Here is a 21,142-nt window from a genome sequence, read left to right on the forward strand (position 1 = left end):
AATAATTATTAGGAATAAAAGATGGTATTTCCACTGGCTTATCATTATCCTGTAAACAGTATAAGCAATAAATTAGAAATGTCTTAGCTCCGAGTATTTCCCTTCTCTCACACTGGAATCAGTTTTACAGCAATCTTAGAATAATTCTAGCAGAAAATAAATTCCATCAGAAATATGTTAACAGTCTACAGCAGATTTTTGACAAATATATTAGAAAAAAATACTGCAGGTCACATGAGGACTTGTCTACATGTTATAGGACAGAGTAACTCAAACCTTCAAACCTTCTCTATGCTACCAGATTTGCGTTGGTGCTATTATATTGCTTTCTAAATTGTTTGGTAGCAAGGTAATAGAAAAATAAAAAGTGAAAAGAATACAACAATTGTATGATGTCTATAGATTTACGAAGAAGAAAAAACCCTCAACATAACTTTTTCCTATTACTGTTACTTAGAAAAAAGTTTCATTTGGCACACTGAATTTATTAAAAAAAAAAAAAAAAAGAAACAAACAAACAAAAAAGAAACTTAAGAGTGTTTGGCATTCCAATCACCCATAGTTAAGACAACAGTGGGAAAGAAAAGTAGGAAAAATTACTATTTTAAGAAAAAACACCAGAAGACGAACAACCAAAGCCTCTTTTGTCTTCTACCATTCACTGTCTCTGGAATACTTTCATCTGCAACATGATATACAAATTATTATTTACATTATGATTATATTGATAAAGAAGACCGGAATCAGTTTGTATTGTGCTCTAACTTACAGTGCTCACTGGGATAACCAAGACCATCAAGGCAAAAAAGCCTTAAACAACAAAATATTCCATTCACATTGTATATTTTATTTAAATTTGTTTTCTGGTTCAAGTTTGGTGCACAAATATGTAAGACTTTGCAAAGTCCTGTAAACTTAGGCTGCATTTCTGTAGCTGATAACTGTTCACTGAAGACTGTGTGTTTCTCTCTTGTTAAGTAAAATGTTCTGCAGGCTAACAAAGGTATATCCTCAAACAGTGGTATCTCCAAAGTCCTTGTTCCAACGTATGTATGCTTCTAAGGTTTGAGGGCTCACGCTGCGTTTTATCTTTTTCAAGGATTCAGTGAAGTCAGATAATCGAATATTTCTCATCTAGATTTTTAAAAAACACATGATGATACAAATGATGAACATGTATACAATGGTTAACTCAATGACAGATTAAAGTAATGGTGCTGCTGTTTATTAATGTTATAATGTATGTAAATATATTCCTAGAAAGTCATGCCAATCATTTAAATAGATTCTCTATATTATTATATAAGTTTGCTATATTAGAAAGCTTAGAAAGTGCTATACTAATATGCTTTTATTACTTGTGTTTAGTTTCATAGTAATAACATTTCAAAGCATAATATTTTTCTAATATAAAAACAAAACACACTTGTTATAAAAAAGTTGACAAAATACAGGCAAGTAGAAAAAAGAATCACTCACAGTTCCACCGCTCATATATACAACTGTTATCTGAATTATTTCCTTCCAATGTTTTTTTCTATGTACAGTTTCATGAAATTTTACTTTCTCAAGTCTCACTTATTACAAGCATACTTCAGCTAAATTCATACTAGGGTTTATTAGAAAGCAAAGGGAAGTTTACAAGAAATGCATGGGACTTTAAAGGAAATATTGCTCTTTAACTACAACATATAGGATGCTTGTATGTGAAATTTTCTAAAGTTCTAATATTGCTTATGCATTTTATTAGTTTGGTTAACATTTTAAATTGCTTTTGGAAATGTGGATTAAAACAATGCTAAGTTAATAAATATGTATATTTACCTAAGTATTTTCAAAGGCAAAATGCAGTTTGGTACAAAATGACCCATGTTAAAAACATTAGTAGCATATATCTGTATATTTGGCCCAAAAATAAGAAGTTAAAGAATTTTAGACAAAATTTCAACAACTGCTATTTATCTATATTTTTTATTACTCTTATAAAACCCAATCTAACTACTTCATATCATCTTTGATATCTCCATGAGTATAGATTAAAAATCACCTACACTTGTAAACTAATCTGAAAAGTCTTAGCCAAAAAGAAAAAAGACATATAGTTACCAAACACTATGTCAACTCTGTTTCCTTCTTTCTTTCTCTCTCTCTCTCTCTCTCTCTTTCTTTCAAAAGAGTCTTGCTCTGTCACCCAGGATAGAGTGCAGTGGTGTCATAGCTCCCTGCAACCTCAAACTCTTGAGCTCAAGTGAGTCTCCAGCCTCAGCCTCCGAAGTAGCTGGGACTACAGGCATAAGCCACCATGCCTGGCTAATTTTTCTATTTTTTGTAGAGACAGGGTCTCACTCTTGATAAGGCTGGTCTCGGACTCCTGGCCTCAAGCGATCCTCCCACCTTGGCCTCCCAAAGTGTTAGGATTATAGGTGTGAGCCACTGTGCCCAGCCAATTTGGGGTTTTTTTAATCTAAATTTGTGTATATACACTGGTACCTTACAATACACTTAGTTATTAAAATCATACCAAATAATGGGTACATAAAATTCTAGAATACAATTTTACAGACCAAACTACTTGTGTTTACCTCTTGTCCCATAAATGGGAACGACAGAATGGATTTCCTTAATCTCTATAATAACATGCCACTGTTGAGTTTTATGTATTTAAAAATTATTTAATGGACTCTTATATAGTGTTTAGTATGTGCCATACTGTTTTAAGTGCTTTATAAATATTAACTCATAAGTAATGACTAACAGCTAAAGGTTACTATCAAATTATTAATACCAAAACCAGGCCGGGCGTGGTGGCTCACGCCTGTAATCCTAGCACTCTGGGAGGCCGAGGTGGGCGGATCGTTTGAGCTCAGGGGTTCGAGACCAGCCTGAGCAAGAGCGAGACCCCACCTCTACTAAAAATAGAAAGAAATTATATGGACAGCTAAAAATATATATAGAAAAAATTAGCCGGGCATGGTGGTGTATGCCTGTAGTCCCAGCTACTCGGGAGGCTGAGACAGGAGGATCGCTTGAGCTCAGGAGTTTGAGGTTGCTGTGAGCTAGGCTGACGCCACGGCACTCACTCTAGCCTGGGCAACAGAGTGAGACTCTGTCTCAAAAAAAAAAAAAAAAAAAATTATTAATACCAAAACCATAGAATAAAAATAAATTTAAAATGGATGAAAGTTATTTGGATCTTGAAAGTAAAGAATAAACAAAACAAATAAAAAATAAAAAAAAATAAGGAATAAAATGGATGAAAGTATACAGTAGAACCAAAAATTATAATAATATAACCTGAGTATACATAATTAATGGGATGGTCATAAAAGGTACCAGTAATATTTCTTGTAATTCATTTGGTTGTTTTTTTTTTTTTTTTGTTGAGACAGAGTCTCACTTTGTTGCCCAGGCTAGAGTGAGTGCCGTGGCGTCAGCTTAGCTCACAGCAACCTCAGACTCCTCGGCTTAAGTGATCCTACTGCCTCAGCCTCCCGAGTAGCTGGGACTACAGGCATGCGCCACTATGCCCGGCTAATTTTTTCTATATAGATTTTTAGTTGTCCATATAATGTCTTTCTATTTTTAGTAGAGACGGGGTCTCGCTCAGGCTGGTCTCGAACTCCTGACCTTGAGCAATCCACCCGCCTCGGCCTCCCAGAGTGCTAGGATTACAGGCGTGAGCCACCGCGCCCGGCCTCATTTGGTTGTTTTATTAAACTTTCATTTTTAGTTCTGATATCTAAACTTTTTTTTTTTTTTTTTGAGACAGAGTCTCACTCTGTTGCCCAGGCTAGAGTGCCGTGGCGTCAGCCTAGCTTACAGCAACCTCAAACTCCTGGGCTCAAGCAATCCTACTGCCTCAGACTCCCAAGTAGCTGGGACTACAGGCATGTACCACCATGCCTGGCAAATTTTTTGTATATATTTTTAGTTGTCCAGCTAATTTCTTTCTATTTTTTTAGTAGAGGCGGGGTCTCGCTCTTGCTCAGGCTGGTCTCCAAATCCTGACCTCAAGTGATCCACCCGCCTCGGCGTCCCAGAGTGCTAGGATTACAAGCGTGAGCCACCGCGTCTGGTCCTTATATCTAAACTTTTTTTTTTTTTTTTGAGACAGAGTCTCGCTTTGTTGCCCAGGCTAGAGTGAGTGCCATGGCATCAGCCTAGCTCACAGCAACCTCAAACTCCTGGGCTCAAGCAATCCTTCTGCCTCAGCCTCCCGAGTAGCTGGGACTACAGGCACGCGCCACCATGCCCGGCTATTTTTTTCCCCCCCCCCTATATTTTTAGTTGGCCAGATAATTTCTTTCTATTTTTAGTAGAGACGGGGTCTCGCTCTTGCTCAGGCTCGTCTCGAACTCCTGACCTCGAGCAATCCACCCGCCTCGGCCTCCCAGAGTGCTAGGATTACAGGCGTGAGCCACCACGCCCGCCCTAAACTTTTAATAAAATAATTTTATGACATTTTTAAATGGGAGATACAATTATATTTTTAGGTGTGGGATTAAAAACTTGAATGGACTCATGTCTATCAGAATGGACTCATGATATTTTAAAAATATGTGTATTTTCAGGCTCTTGTTATTGGAATGAGCTAACCTAACACTTGTACTAATAAACGAAGTAGCACGCATTTTTACACCCAGAGTCTTAATAGCACTCTCTATCAAAATGATCCAGGGTTCCTAGAAAGTTGCCAATTCTATGTCTTGGGACAGCTAAATTCAAGATACGTCTGGAGTGACTTTTAAATGCATTCAGAATTTGTAGATTGCTTCTTGCTTAAATTTATGTGCCAGGTGGAGCTTTTAGTTGATCACTACCCTTTGCCTATTCCCTTTATTCTCTATGGTCTTTCCAAGGGACATAGTACTTGTATATTTAAAAACAGAATTAAAAATTCTGAATCAGACAAAAGGGACTTGGAGCTAATACTTTAAACGTGAATTTTAACGTAATGGTAGCTAAGCACCGAAGTGGGTATATATAATAGAATTCTGTATTCCGAGCTTCATTCATGGCAAATACATCTTCAGTAAACTACTGTTAAAATGGGAGGGCTGCCTGGCCAAATGTGGTGGCTCAGGCTTATAATCTCAGCACTTTGGGAGCCCAAGGTGAGGAGGATCTCTTGAGGCCAGGAGTTTAAGACCAGCCTGGGCAACATAGCGAGAGCCTGTCTCTACAAAAAAATAATAAATAAATAAAATTTAAAAGACTGCTAAAAGGTACTTGATACTCATTCTTTATGCTAACAGTTCACTGTCCCCTCGATAGCTGTTGAAACTTGGACAATAAAAAATGGTCTCTGACAGATAAGTTACAAATATACAGTTGTCCCTAGGTGGCCCTGGGGGATTGGTTCCAGGACTCTCATGGATACTAAAATCCAGATGCTGAAAGTCCCATATATAAAATGGCATAGTGTTTGCAGATAACCTATGCACATTCTCCCATATACTTTAAATCATCTCTAGATTATTTATAATGGCCAATACAATTTAAATACTGTGGAAATAAACAGTTGTTATACTATATTGTTTGGGGAATAATGACAAGGAAAAAAGCCTATACATGTTCAGTACAGACCCTTTCTTCTTTCCCCTGAATATTTTCAATTTGCAGTTGGTTGAATCCAAGAATGTGCAACTCACACATATGGAGGGCCTAATGTAATTCAAGCCTGATTTCAAAAGTTTGTTCACATAGCTTATGACCATTCTGTAAATCCAATTTTATATTTTGCAGATAATTTTTTTTCAAAAGACATGCTTCCGCATCTCATAAGGGGGCCTTATTAAGAAAATGTAATAAATTACATTACAATGGTAATTGTATTGCTTTATAAGGAGAAAAATAAGATGACTGAAAAACTAACAAAATAGAACATTAAAGGGTTAACCTATAACCTTAGGTTATTTTCAAAAGGTATAAAATCCAGCCTGGGGCATGGTGGCTTACACCTGTAATCTTAGCACTCCGGGAGGCCAAGGCAGGAGGATTGCTTGAGATCAGGAGTCGGAGACCAGCCTGGGCAAGAGTGAGATCCATCTCTACAAAAAGTACAAAAAATTAGCTGGGCGTGGTGGCACCAGCTACTCCGAGGGCTGAGGCAACAGGATTGCTTGAGCCCAGGAGTTTGAGGTTGCAGTGAACTATGGTGACGCCACTGCACTCTAGCCAGGATGATGGAGCAAGACTGTCTCAAAAAACAAAAACAAAAACAAAAACCCTCAAGTTTCCTAAATTTTCTTCTGTTTAATATTTACATAATATGATATGATAGAAAATGACTTAATGACTGCATATATTTTTTTGTCCATCACCAAGGAACATAAGACATTAATTTCACAAGCTTCCATATTTTGAAATGAAGCAAAGTTAATTCTTTCTAGTTTCTAATCAAATAAACTACAAAAATCCACATAAAAATATAAGTCTTACAATATAAAGGGACCAAACAAAGAAAAGATAATTGTAAAACAGTATACCTCACTGGCAGACATATTCTTCACTTGTTCTGGTTTCAGTTCTGTAAAATACAAGTTTAAATTGCTGAGGGGCAAAATCATGTACAATGAACTAAAAGTGTATGTTCAACATAAATCATTATTAAAAGAAAGAAACACATTAATATTTAGAGTACATACAATTTATAAACACATAAAATAATATTCCTTCTTAGGAATAACTGGGAAGTAGTCAATGTCTTACATACTACCCAAGAAAAAAAGTTTGCTATTTGAAATTTGAAAGTGAATTTAAGAGAAGACAACTTATTTTCTACAAAAGGCATTAGTTCATCTTCTCTTAACCCAGAATTTTTGCCTGCTTCAGAATAATTACTCAAATACTCTAAGAAATACAAATGACTAATACATTATCTACTGTTTCTGAGTTTACTATCTGGACAAGATTTCATGCCCCAGGCAGGAAGAAAGTTTTTTTACCCAGAGTATCAAAATATATTTGCAAGATTATATTTGTTATTTTCGAAAGCAGCAGTTCTTAATCAGTGCCCTGTTTCACTATGGGAGATGTGTTGCCAGTAATTTTTAATAAAGCAAAAAATTTTTGTACAATGTAGGCTTTTAACACAAATTATAGCGGAATCCATCATAACATCTTTCTCATACAATTGCACTTCCTTAAGAGATAAAGGATGAAACTATAAGCAGTGCTCTGAAGTGGGTGTTCTATCTTCTATTATATCATCATAGCCAATAATCTGAGTGTATACCTGAGGGCATCATTCATCCACTGCCTATTATGTTAGTTGTGGAAAAGTAGCTGAGAACATCTATTCTAAAAGTGGTATCACAGTGAGTTTAACCTAATCTAAAAAGAATCAGTTGTAGTATTTCAGAATCAACAAGCTGACTTGAATCAAAACATAGCAATAAATGTTTTGGTGTAAATCCTGGAACAATAATGTATAATAAAAACTTCTCTTTATATAAGTTCCTTCAGACACATTAATTTCAAATGATACTAGAATACTGAAAAGAGCCAGAAAACAGATAAGAACATTTCCCCTTATTCTTTTCTGGATACTTTAAATAAAGTTTTCTTTTCCTTTGAGTTTTCTGCTGCTACCTACTATCAGGAAGTGAAACCTGTTGTCTACAAGGGTGATGGTCCACTGGCTCACGGACTGTTTTCACATGACTTGTGAGCTAAGAATGGTTTTATATTTCTAAAGGGTTATAAATAAAAAAACAATGATGAAGACTATGCAACAGAGACCATATGTGGTCTACAAAGCCTAAAATATTTACTACTAGGTCCTTTACAGAAAAAGTTTCCTGACCCCTAGTCTAGAAACAACTTTGTACCAAGTTTTCCACTGATGCAGCTTTACTGCTTTCATACTGATAATAAAAAAGATCTCTCAGTAGGGACTTCTTAAATTTCTCAAGTAGTGTAATTTCAAGCTCTTGTACACACCAACCTCGGATAGGACCCAGTGCTGCATCTTTTGCCAAAGCTGTCAGATCACTTCCTGAGTATCCATCAGTCATTCTGAAAAGAGGAAGGAAGAAACAGCAAATTATTTTCATCTCTGCAGATTTAAAATCTCCACATAAGAGAGGAAAAACTAGTTTGCCTTTGTCAGCAAGCCAACAGTTATGTGGTTTCATTTTAAGAGAACAGAAAGGCCCATTTGCTGAAAACAAACAAAACAGTGTATCACTGGCTCCTTATTTGGCTCAAATTTTAATCATTAGAACCATTCCTTTAGGTTAAAGGCACACTATCTCCGGAGGCTCCACTAAATTGTAAACATGTCACCTAGAAAGGTAATATCTACAAGCCACTGGTGGCCAGCTGACACAGAAACACAATTACTTTTATATAAGTTAGTCTATATTTTGGCAAAGAGCACTCTTGCAATGGAGTAAGGGCCAATCAAGGCAGATATCGTTAAATGGGGTACAGACAATATGAAGGACAGGTCTGGAGCAGAAGACACTGGCAGAAAGAGGCACACCTGAATAGGATGCCACAGCAGAGTCCTGGGCAGCCAAGAGATTACCAGACGGAACTAAGAACTAGGGAAGTGAGGCAAAGGGGAAGAGGAAAATAAAACAGGGAAAAAACATTTACTTACCATTTATTATGTTAAACAACTACACAGATCAAACATTAGAGTTCTTTATTGAAATGACAAAGAATGACTTCTATACTTCTAAGAATTTAATTTGTTCTTTTCTCATAGGTATCTGGAAACTCAGGTTCTTATTAAATTTACTTGCCTGCTACTCACATATTTGTTGAATATTTTAAATTACTTTATGACATTTTCAGGCACTAAAATTCACAAATGCATCATCTGTATTCAATATACTACATAAATACATTATTAACTAAAAAGTTCAAGAAGCAGAAATAAAAAAAATTCTATGCAATGCAAAAGAACAAGTTTATATAAAAATAACTGTATTCATGTGGGCAGACATGAGATTTTTTAAAATTTTAAATTACTATACTTAGAAGTGATAATACATTTATAAAAAGAATGTAGTATGATCATTAGATATTTAGACCATGTCTTGTAGAGGACATAAAAATTCAAATTTAGATAACATATATAGGAATGAGAAGAAAAAAGATAAAGCAACAGAGGATCAGACAAGAAGTTTTCTGATAAATAAATTACTCATTTCACACTTAAGTTTACTTTAAATAACAGAGAAAAAGAATTATTTATCCTTCCCCCCAAAAAGCTGCACAATAAATCAAATCAAATTACTCACCTAGCAAGTTGTGCTAGTTCTTTTTGGGTCAATGGGCTTCCTTGTTTACATAACAGGTTTTTAAGTAAGAGTAGTCTTGTCTGGAAAAAAAATATTAAAGAATTATCAGTCTGGTCTAATTTGATATCAGAATAGTTCTTCACATGCTGAGAATTAACTTAATAGCCAGGAATCAAGATCAAGTTCTGGTTCCTTTGAAGCCTCATTCATGTCTGTTAAATGGAATTAAAATTACCTATTCATTGAGCGTTCCTGAGAAAATTAGAGAAGGTAATCCAAATAAAGCACTAAGGAAGTAGCTGCTATTACTATCAAGGATGCTATGGGTCTGAGCCACACAACAATTATTTCAAAAAAAATAGTTTTCTAGAAGTATGAATTCATATAGCATGAGTTTCACCTGCTGCAAGTATATAATTCATTGACTTTTATTAAATTTAAAGAGTTGTACAATCATCATCATAATCCAGTTTTAGAATTTTTTTTTTTTTTTGAGACAGAGTCTCACTTTGTTGCCCAGGCTAGAGTGAGTGCCGTGGTGTCAGCTTAGCTCACAGCAACCTCAGACTCCTGGGCTTAAGCGATCCTACTGCCTCAGCCTCCCGAGTAGCTGGGACTACAGGCATGCGCCACTATGCCCGGCTAATTTTTCTATATATATTTTTAGTTGTCCATATAATTTCTTTCTATTTTTAGTAGAGACAGGGTCTCGCTCTTGCTCAGGCTGGTCTCGAACTCCTGACCTTGAGCGATCCACCCGCCTCGGCCTCCCAGAGTGCTAGGATTACAGGCGTGAGCCACCGCGCCCGGCCAGTTTTAGAATATTTTTATCACTCCAAAAAGTTCATTCATGCCTAATTGCAGTTAATCCCACTCCCAACTCTCACCCTAGCAAACCAATGATCTGCTTTATGTTTCTAGAAATTTCCTTTGTCTGGACATTTCATACAAATGAAATCATATGATATATAACATATCATCTGGCTTCTTTCACTTATCATGTTTTAGAGTTTCATTCATAGAACTTCATGCATGAATTCAGTATACAGCCTGTATACAGCTCATTCCTTTTACTGCTAAACAGTACCCATTAAATGGATATACTACATTTGTTTATTTGTTTGCCAACTGATGAACAGTTTAGATTCTTTGCAGGCTTCAGATATTATTAATATCATTGTTATAAAAATTCTTATACATGTCTTTGTGTGGACACATGTTTTTATTTCTCTTGGGCAATTTCTTAGGAGCGGAATTGCTGGTTCTGATGGTAAGTTTATCTTTTTAAGAAACCACCAAACCAGGCATGGTGGCTCACACCTATAATCCCAGCATTTTGGGAGGCCAAGGCGGGAGGACTGCCTGAGTCCAGGAGTTTGATACTGGTCTGAGCAACACAGCAAGACCCTGTCTGTACAAAAGATTTAAAATTAGTTGGGTGTGGAGGTACATGCCTCTTGTCCCAGCTACTGGAGAGGCTAAAGCAGGAAGATCTTTTGAGCCCAGAGTTTGAGGATGCAGTGAGCTTTGATAATGGCACTGCACTCTAGTCTAGGTGACAGAGCAAGACCCTATCTAAAAAAAGAAAACAAAAGAAAAGAAACCCCTGAACTGTTTTCCAAAGTGGCCGCACCATGAATTGGAAGATTCAATATTGGTAAAATAGTTCTTGTTTTGGTTTTTAAAAAAAACTCCAATAAAGATACATACCTCCTCATTTGGTAAAGACACATATACCCGTTTGATGAAACGCCTAAACAAAAAAAAGATTCCAGAAATTTTAGAAATATAATTTTGAATTTAAAGGTAACTCAGCTTAAATAGCAAATGACAGAAAAAGGGCTTTAAGTATAATATTCAAGGCATTTGAATGCATTGTAATAGTTACCAATGTAAAAAGATATTTTGTTACTCTTTTAAAACTCTCTAGTTAATGTTTTAAAATCCTTAATTCCATATTGTCAGAATTAAATTAACCATTTATGTATGTAGATGTTTTTACCAGCAATAATGCTTTAAAACATATAAAAGAAGTGGAATAAAGAGATCTCTGCTATTTTCTTGAATCTGAAAACACCTAAAATCAAGAAGGATAACAAATAGAAATGTAAACATCATCAACAAATTGATGTAACATTTATGGAACTAAAATACATGAAGGGCTGCCTAGGGCAGTGAAAATTACACTGACAAAGGAAGATACATACAGGATCTGCCACTGCAAATCATGGACATGGCTGTCAGAACACAGAATTTTCAAAAAAAAACAAAAAACAAAAAAAAACAGGTCAGGCACAGTGGCTCATGCCTGTAATCCTAGCACTCTGGGAGGCCAAGGTGGGAGGACTGCTTGAGGTCAGAAGTTCTAGACCAGCCTGAGCAACAGTGAGACCCTGTCTCTCCAAAAAATAGAAAAATTAGCTAGGAATGGTAGTATACACCCTTAGTCCTAGCTACTCTGGAGGCTAGGGCAGGAGGATCACTTGAGCCAGGGGGTTTGAGCTATGATGATGCCACTGCACTCTAGTCTGGGTGAGCAACAGAATGAGACCCTGTCATCAACAAAAAGCAAACACAACAAAGTCATTAAAAGGTTAACTTTAAAATTAACAAATAGTTTTCATTTTTTTGAAATTATTAAGCACACAGTACTTAGATTTTCGTAAAATAAAGTACATTTTTAAGTATATCTAATTGAAGTTTCTTGAATACGGCTTTATTTGATTACAGCTAAATTAATGTGGCCTTCCAACATGAAAACGTTCCCTATTCCTGGGCTAGAGGACAGTACAGTGAGGAAAATAATGAATTTAGTTTTCAAATTTGGAGTAAAGGAAATAAATATGTAAGATGAATGGATGAGTAAATATATCTGTGATAAATGAATGTGTTTTCACATAAATCTCCCTACCTGAGAACAGCCTCATCAAGTTCTTGCGGCCTATTAGTTGCCCCCATTACAAGTACTCTGTCATCTCCAGCAGACTGTACCTACAAGCCAAAAATACATTTTTCAGTAGTTTTAGATAAAGCAGTAACAAAGAAAAATAATTATATTTGTATTTCTCATTGTGGTCATTTAATAGGAAAATATATATACTAAAATGCTGCTACATCAAAAATGTTATAATCAACACTTACACCATCGAACTCTATTAGAAATTCAGTTTTTAGACGTCTGCTAGCATCATGCTCCCCTTCTCTTCTTTCACACAAAAGGCTATCAACTTCATCTAGAGGAAATAAAAGGATAAGACTTCAATTATAAAGGCCAAGCTACGCAAGTCATCTGAGATTACCCTAGTTTAAAACTTAAGTTACTAATATAGAACTTACTACTTAAGTTACTAATACTAATTAGATAATCTTTAATCTCACCGTTCTTTAAAATTTTTTCCTTCTGAATAATCTTTCCTATCACACCTCTCATCTTTGGAGAGGGGAATTTCACAAATATTCAACTAACTTAGTTGGAACACATCTTCTTACCTATAAAAATTATAGAAGGCTGAAGTTCTCGAGCCACAGCAAAAAGAGCTCTCACCAATTTCTCTCCTTCTCCCACCTAAAGCAAGGCATTATATATTGTTATACACATAAAATGCAACATTATTCCAGCTTTTTTAATTTCATGACTTAGGCCAGGCACGATGTCTCATGCCTATAATCCTAGTACTCCGGGAGGCCAAGGCAGGAAGGTCACTTGAGGTCAGGAGTTCAAGACCACCTTGAGCAAGAGTGAGACCCTGTCTCTACTAAAAATAGGAAAAATTAGCCAGGCCTGGTGGTGTGCACCTGTAGTCTCAGCTACTCAGAGGGCTGAGGCAGAAAGATCACTTGAACCCAGGAGTTTGAGGTTGCTGTAAGCTAGGTTGATGCCCCAGCACCCTAGCCTGGGCAACAGAGTGAGACAGTCTCAAAATAAAGAAATAAATAAAATAAATTTCATGATATAAAGTCTATAACCTCTATGAAGCCCAGAAGTTTGAGGTTGCAGTGAGTTATGATGATGCCACTGCACTGTAGCCCAGGTGACAGAGTGAGACTCTGTCAATCAAGTCTATAACCTAGGAATTTAATTTCCCTACTTTCCAATAACTGAAATTTGGTTTGAGGAAGGTGGGGAGTATTACTGAAGTGTCCCTTATAATGTCAGAAAATAGATTATGATTTCATACAGCCTGGCAAGTACTTTAAAAAATTAAATATATCTGTTTAGCTTTACGTTGCATTCCTAAGACTTGAGAATGGAATAGCTTTCAGTCAGGGGTATAACTAGTGAGAACAGGTAAGACTAGGGCAGAGAAAGAGATGCCACACATATTCCTTAAACCCCGGATTACAGGGTATATTTATAGAAGCAGATAAGTTTTTTAAGAATGTGCTCTCCTAAACAAAACTTGCTGTATTAAGAACACCTTGAAAAAGGTGTTCTTGAAAAGTCATTCTCACAATACCACTATCAGTAAATATTAAAATGTTTCTAGGTAGTCCAAGAGGTATAAGAATACCCTTTGAGGCGTTCCCACGTACTGAAACCATACTACAGCTGTTCTACCCACTGAAGTATCCAAGGAAGTCTGTGATATTCTACTGTAAAAACTGTTCTGTTCTCTAGGTGGCATTTATTCTTTTTACTGAAAATTTCAATTAAAAACAAATAAATAAAAGGAATGGCTTCAGATCTACAATCATCAAAACAAATATTCTCAGAACTGAAAGTCAAGAGATCACCTCTTAAGATATTAACTTTTTTTTTTTTTTGAGACAGAGTCTCGCTCTGTTGCCCTGGATAGAGCACAGTAGTGTCACTGTAGCTCACAGCAACCTCAAACTCCTGGGCTCAAGTGATCCTCCTGCCTCAGTCTCCCAAGTAGCTGGGACTACAGGCCTGCACCATGATGCCTGACTAATGTTTTTTTTCTATTTTTAGTAGAGATGGGTCTCCCTCTTGCTCAAGCTGGTTTCCTGGTTTCAAACTCCCGAGCTCAAGCAATCCTCCCGCCTCAGCCTCCCCAGAGTGCTAGGATCACAGGCGTGAGCCACCGCACCCAACCAACATTTACATTTTATAGCTGAAGTAGGCCTAAAGTGATACTTTTCTAAGGCCAGCTTAGTATAAAAGTTAGGTTGAAATCCGTATTTCCTAACTTTGAAGAGAGTGCTTTTTGTTACATTATGTGCGTAATTTGGGTAAACCTACTTTAATAATAACTTTACCTGCAAAATTTCACATAGGAAGCAAAATGTGATCAGGAAAAGAGGTACCATTTTATAGTTACTTTTAACTACTTTACAAATTGAGAATATTTTAAGCATTAAGGCTTATTAAAATATTTAAAGAAACTTTTAAAAGATTTGACTTATCACAAAAAAGATAATACAAGGGAAATATACCATCAGCTTCTCTGTTATTACCAGTTCTTTTTTTTTTTTTTTTTTTTTTTTGAGACAGAGTCTCAATGTTGCCTGGGCTAGAGTGCCGTGGCATCAGCCTAGCTCACAGCAACCTCAAACTCCTGGGCTCAAGCAATCCTACTGCCTCAGCCTCTCAAGTAGCTGGGACTATAGGCATGCACTACCATGCCCAGCTAATACTTTCTATTTTAGTTGCCCAGCTAATTTCATTCTATTTTTAGTAGAGACACGGTCTTGCTCTTGGTGAGGCTGGTCTCGAACTCCTGACCTCAAGCGATCCTCCCATCTTGGCCTCCCAGAGTGCTAGGATTACAGGTGTGAGACACCACCCCTGGCCCACCACTTCTTTTTTGTTTTTTTTAACTGTCAGACACAGACAACCTGAATATTACCAGTTTTTAATCTAGCAGCGCATGGATGCACTGAAGACCAAACTATAAAAATTGTGAAAGAATTTTTTTAAAGCAAAACTGTGAAAGAATATTTTGTAAACTGCAAAGGATGAGAATACTGTGTTTTTTCAAAAATTAATACAACATAAGCATGTTAATTAGCAGTTCTAAAATATAAGAATTAAAACTGTTTATATAAAACAATAAAACTACAACTACATGTGACTATCTAGATAAATCTCACAAATATAATGCTAATGAAAGAAGCCCAACACACACAAAATCTTGTATGATTACATTATATAAAGTTCAGGCCGGGCGCGGTGGCTCACGCCTGTAATCCTAGCACTCTGGGAGGCCGAGGTGGGCGGATCGTTTGAGCTCAGGAGTTCGAGACCAGCCTGAGCAAGAGCGAGACCCCATCTCTACTAAAAATAGAAAGAAATTATATGGACAGCTAAAAAATATATGTAGAAAAAATTAGCCGGGCATGGTGGTGCATGCCTGTAGTCCCAGCTACTTGGGAGGCTGAGACAGGAGGATCGCTTGAGCTCAGGAGTTTGAGGTTGCTGTGAGCTAGGCTGACGCCACGGCACTCACTCTAGCCTGGGCAACAGAGTGAGACTCTGTCTCAAAAAAATAAATAAATAAATAAAGTTCAAAGATAGGTTCCTACTACTATATTAGTAGTCAGGTGGTTTTTGGGAGAGGAGTAGATACAAATGGGGGGAGCCTAAAGGGATTTCAGGGGTGCAGGGAACAATCTATTTCTTGACTTGGGTGGTGATTATGAAACAGTATTCACTTTGTGATAATACACTGAGCTGCATACTAATGGTATAAACATTTTCCTAAATGTAAATTCTTCAATAAACAAGGTTAATCAATAACAAAACATGGTAAGATATATTTGTAACTGATTTTTTGTGGGGAAAAAAAATCTAGATATTTTAATAACACAAATGTTGCCAACATCTATGATGCAGTTCCTGAAAAAAGGTTTCTCAGGATATATCATAAGAAACAGAGCATCTAAATAATACTAAACAATACTTTCTTTTTAAATCTTTAAAAGCGAGATCACATCTGAAGTAAAATATTCAGTTCTTAGCATAATATATGCATACTGACAAACTGGCATGAGATCATAGGAAGGTAACTAAGACAATAACTAATCCAGAAAGGGGAAAAAAGCAGATATAACATTAAATTCCTACATATTTGAAATGTTGTCTCATAAAAGAAAACTAGAGTTTTATTATATACATAATAAGAAAGGAATATAAAAATTAGAAGAAGATTTCAGTTAGACATAAAAAAAGTTTTATTAACTAGAGCGATCCAAATGATGATCCAAATGATGAACTAAATACTCCAACTTTCTTTAAAGTAAACTTGCTTCAAGATATATGGCTGGGCATGGTGGCTCATGCCTGTAACCTTGGCACTGTGGGAGACTGAGACAGGAAGATTGTTTGAGACCAGGAGTTTGAGACTAGCCTGAGCAAGAGCAAGACCCTATCTCTATCAAATATAGAAAAATTAGCCAAGCGTAGTGGCACGTGCCTATAGTCCCAGCTACTCAGGAGGCCAAGGCAGGAGGATTACTTGAGCCTAGGAGTTTGATGTTGCAGTGAGCTATGATGACGTCACTGCACTCTAGCCTGGACAACAGAATGAGACGCTGTCTCAAAAAAAAAAAAAAAAATTAAGAAGCAGTATGAGATATGGGGTTAAGATCACGGACTTTGCATTGTTTAAGGAATCATGAAGACGAAAGGAAATAGTCTTGAAACAGATACAGATAAAAGAGAATAGCTGCTGTAAAATTTTTAATGAAAGGACTCAGGCTGTCAAGCCACATTCATTGGAACTCAAATTCTGATTTCCTACTTCTTGGTTATGAGATCTTGAGCATATCACTGAACTTCTTTGCAGTTCCCTAATCAATAAGATACAGGTAAAAGAACAGTATCTCTACTTAAAATGATTATTTATTCCACAAATATTTATTCAATACCTACTTGTTGCCAGATACCGTTCAAGGCACTGTGAATAAGAACACACGGCAACAGTCTCTTGCCCTCATGGAGACTGTCTTCTAGTGGAGATGACAGTGATACCAGATACAACAGAAATGATCACATCAATGAATATGAATTATAATTTCAGTGAGTATGACACATGAGAGGTAAACAGTGCATGAGGATAATAAGGGGCATTCGTCTGGAGGGGTAGGGAAGATTATAACATTTCAATTGAGGCCGGGCGCGGTGGCTCACGCCTGTAATCCTAGCACTCTGGGAGGCCGAGGCGGGTGGATCACTCGAGGTCAGGAGTTCAAGACCAGCCTGAGCAAGAGTGAGACCCCCGTCTCTACTAAAAATAGAAAGAAATTATATGGACAACTAAAATATATATATACAAAAAAAATTAGCCGGGCATGGTGGCGCATGCCTGTAGTCCCAGCTACTCGGGAGGCTGAGGCAGTAGGATCGCTTGAGCCCAGGAGTTTGAGGTTGCTGTGAGCTAGACTGACGCCACGGCACTCACTCTAGCCCGGGCAACAGAGTGAGACTCTGTCTCAAAAAAAAAAAAAAAAAAAAAAAAACAATTGATATATGAAGAATGAGTCCAAGATAACCAGAAGACAGTGGTCCTAATAAAAGAAATTCCATCAAGAAAAGTCCTCTGGTAAGAAAAAGCATAATAATAGTTGAAGAACTGTCCAGGGGAGAGGGAGTCCTAACAAATGGACTTCAAACACTATGGATCCAATGGCAAGGCTGTTTCTCATAGGGATGGAGGCCATTTTAGCCTGATGCCACAAAATACTCAAACTATGGTCAATGTGTCAAATTTGCCATTCTTTAATTCATTGCCTATTATATAACCTTACAAATAACCTTCCCAAACACATCTAATTATAGTGAAAGAATATGCTGTTCACACCAGCTAGACGACTCTGATATCACGTCTGTTCCTAAGATGAAGATCTGCTATTGGTGTGCTAATAAAATCAAGTTTCTTTCTCTGCAGATCTGAAGGCTGTGATAGATTGAGGACAGTAAAGTTACCCTCTGAGCCACTCATGGAAAGAGACTGCCCAGATCACGTGGTAACTACTCCTGCATTTCACTGCACAGAATGCCAAAACTTCAAACTTTTACCAGTAATATATTCTTTCATCCGAGATTCACATTTCAGTTTAAATATGTTTGGTAAAACACTTTCAACCATAATAGTTTTATAAGGAGCAAACAGAGAATAGGACATCACTGGGCAACCAAGTGAAAGGGAGAGACAGGGAGAGAAAGACAAAGCAGAATAAGGTTTGACAGAAACTACTTCACAGTTTTGCAATTCAGTTACATTCACACACTGGTTCCACACAACAGACAAATGACTATCTTTCAGCTCTGCAGTCATGCCTGCCCTACCTCAAAACTAGACTGAGCACTTCTTTGAATACCACTATAGGGTCACTGGAAAGTGAATGGAAAAAAACAAAACTAAATTGTAGTATAAAATAACCAAAAGCATCAAGAAAATCTTCTGTCATATTTTAGTTCATCTACAAGCCAAGGAATGCTAAAGATTGCTAGCAAATGACCAGAAGCTAGGAGAGAGGCATGTAACATATTCTCCCCCAGCCCTCAGAAGGAACTAACCCTGACAACACTTTGATCTTAGACATCTAGCCTCTAAAACCGGGAGACAATAAATTTTTGATGTTTAAGCCAGCCAGTTTATGGTATTTTGTTACACAGTGCTAGTAAACCAATACAGGATTTGAAAATACAATTCTAATTTTAAAAGAGTCTAATGAATGCATGTAATTTTCTACTTTGAAGACTGATATCAATCACATGTAAATAATAGATACAAAACTCACAGAAAAGTATTTTTGTGAAATATTACCATTTATGCTTAACATAGTTAACATTTAGACAATAACTTAAAACATGACAATACAAGGAAAAAGAACACTCACATATTTTGAAGTTAAGCTTGCAGCACTTATATTAAAGAAGGTTGCATTAGATTCTGCAGCTACTGCTTTAGCCTTTAAAAATCACAAGAGCAAATATTAAATTAGTTCAGTATCTTGCTTAAAGATAATAACCACATTTGATTGATTTAAGTACAAGAAAAGATTATCTTAAAATGCAAGGTATAACACAACTCCCAATATATGGCATCAATGTGTTTCCTTTTCAGCAATGAGGAAAGGTTCTAGGAAGAGCTGTGCTTCTTTCTACTCGTTTCCTTTATGAGAGAGAATGAACAGAGAGAGGTTTAAAAAAAAGTGCTATTCTCTTCTCTCTCCTTAGGAATAAAAAGGCAACTGCTTAGAGAATGATAAATAGCTAAGGAAAAAGTTACTCCTTCCTTTTCATTTTTTCCCTGTAGAAAAGCTATGCAGAGGAAAGAGGTATCCAGATACTGGTAAAATCTTTTGGCAAAAGTATACTAAAAAAAATCTATAACATACTGATTATTTAAATAAAGCCATTAAGATAGTAAAAAAAATTTAGGGTTAGAAAGATACTCAATATAGTAAGGTAAGCTCTTCTATGGTAAAAATTTTATTATTTAATTTAGAAAAATAATGACAATTACACTGTTAAATTTAACGAACCAAAAACATACTACTAAGGGTAATATATCTGGTTTTTCATCTATTTCTGCTCTGAGAACTAGTTTAAAAACTTAGGAGAAGTATATCATAGCAAAAAGCAAAAATAGACTCAGGGACAATACAAAGTTTTCTTTTTCCCTATTATCCCTAATATCTCAATAGAATGTTCAAATTTGAAAGAATTCTTACCAGCATTGTCTTCCCATTTCCAGGTGGACCAAAGAGTAACAATCCTCTCGCAGGAGCTCTAAGCCCTGTGAACAACTTAAAAACATATACTTTAGATCACAACTATGATTCTGGAGATAATCTTTTCCAGACATTTTAAGTATTATTTGTCATTTAAAAACATCCTTTTTCAGTAGCATCCTTCCAAAGAGAGCTGCCCAAGATTTTAAAGGGGAACACATAATCAGTAATTTAGTATAATAATTAAAAACATAAGAAAACAAAATGAAATAAAACGAACTCCTCAGTGATAAAATGAAAGCAGACTGGTTAAACAAGACAAACTGAACACAGGCATGTTTCTCTGCTTAGAAATCCCACCAAAATTATACTAATAAAATAAATCTTACAAACAAAAATAGGAAAGGAGATAACAGAGGACACAATAAATTTCTGTACGATGGAGAATTGATAAAATATGGTAAATTATTTAGCAGAGCTGAATGAGCTAAAAACCTATGTGCCTATTTATGAAGGGGATATCTAGATACAAGAAGCAAGTTGATGTGAACAAGAAATCCCAAGAAGGCTCAAGAATTAGAGGCATCAGGTACCACAGAAAGCAGCAGAAGCTGGGTGTGGAGGCTTACAACTGTAATCCAACCATTTTGGAAGGCTGATGCAGGAGGATCACTTGAGACCAGGAGTTCAAGACCAGCCTGGGCAACATAGCAAGATCCCATCTTTACAAAAAATTTTAAAAATTAGCCAGGCGTGGTGGCATGCCTATAGTCACAGCCACTCAGGAGGTTGAAGCAGGAAGATTGCTTGAATCCAGGAGTTCAAGGGTGCAGTGAGCTATGATCATGCCACTGCACTCCTGCCTGAGCAGCAGAGTGGGACCCTGTTTCTTAAAAAAAAAAAAAAAAAAAAAAAAATTTTAAATAAAATTAAAAAAAGAAAGTAATAGAAAGATAGTCAGCCAAAAACAGAGAAACTGACTGAAAGCTGGTATGAGAAACAACTCAACCCATGTTCCTGCTCCCCACAAAGAACAGACAGGAAAGTGCCAACCATAACCACAGGAGGCTGGAGTTTCCTTTTCCAGAGAAATTAAACCAGATTCTCCAGACTCAGGAACACTAGGCATGGCAAGAGTCAAGGATAAAGCACCAGACTGAATATACTTCACTTAATAGCAAAGGTGTATGTACTTCTAACTTGAACCATGTGAAATGTCCAAGATTCAACTTTTTAAAACATATTTT

At 36.4% G+C, this 21,142-nt stretch overlaps 1 protein-coding gene across 4 annotated transcripts in view; it reads right to left on the minus strand.

Moving 5' to 3' along the window:
* Window positions 1-529: 529 nt before the first annotated feature.
* Window positions 530-21,142, minus strand: part of SPAST (spastin) — a 58,730-nt gene continuing 38,117 nt past the window's right edge. For all 4 annotated transcript variants that reach the window (XM_069494179.1, XM_069494177.1, XM_069494178.1 and 1 more), the window contains 10 exons: window positions 19,896-19,970; window positions 19,059-19,130; window positions 12,744-12,819; window positions 12,396-12,487; window positions 12,166-12,245; window positions 10,965-11,007; window positions 9,255-9,334; window positions 7,949-8,019; window positions 6,489-6,529; window positions 530-1,134 (listed from right to left, as the gene is read on the minus strand). In XM_069494179.1, coding sequence (XP_069350280.1) covers window positions 1,012-1,134; window positions 6,489-6,529; window positions 7,949-8,019; window positions 9,255-9,334; window positions 10,965-11,007; window positions 12,166-12,245; window positions 12,396-12,487; window positions 12,744-12,819; window positions 19,059-19,130; window positions 19,896-19,970 — 753 coding nt within the window. In that variant the 3' untranslated portion in view covers window positions 530-1,011. The remainder of the gene's footprint in view (window positions 1,135-6,488; window positions 6,530-7,948; window positions 8,020-9,254; window positions 9,335-10,964; window positions 11,008-12,165; window positions 12,246-12,395; window positions 12,488-12,743; window positions 12,820-19,058; window positions 19,131-19,895; window positions 19,971-21,142) is intronic.

The sequence above is a fragment of the Eulemur rufifrons genome, chromosome 19 (assembly GCF_041146395.1).
Source record: "Eulemur rufifrons isolate Redbay chromosome 19, OSU_ERuf_1, whole genome shotgun sequence".
NCBI lineage: Eukaryota > Metazoa > Chordata > Mammalia > Primates > Lemuridae > Eulemur > Eulemur rufifrons.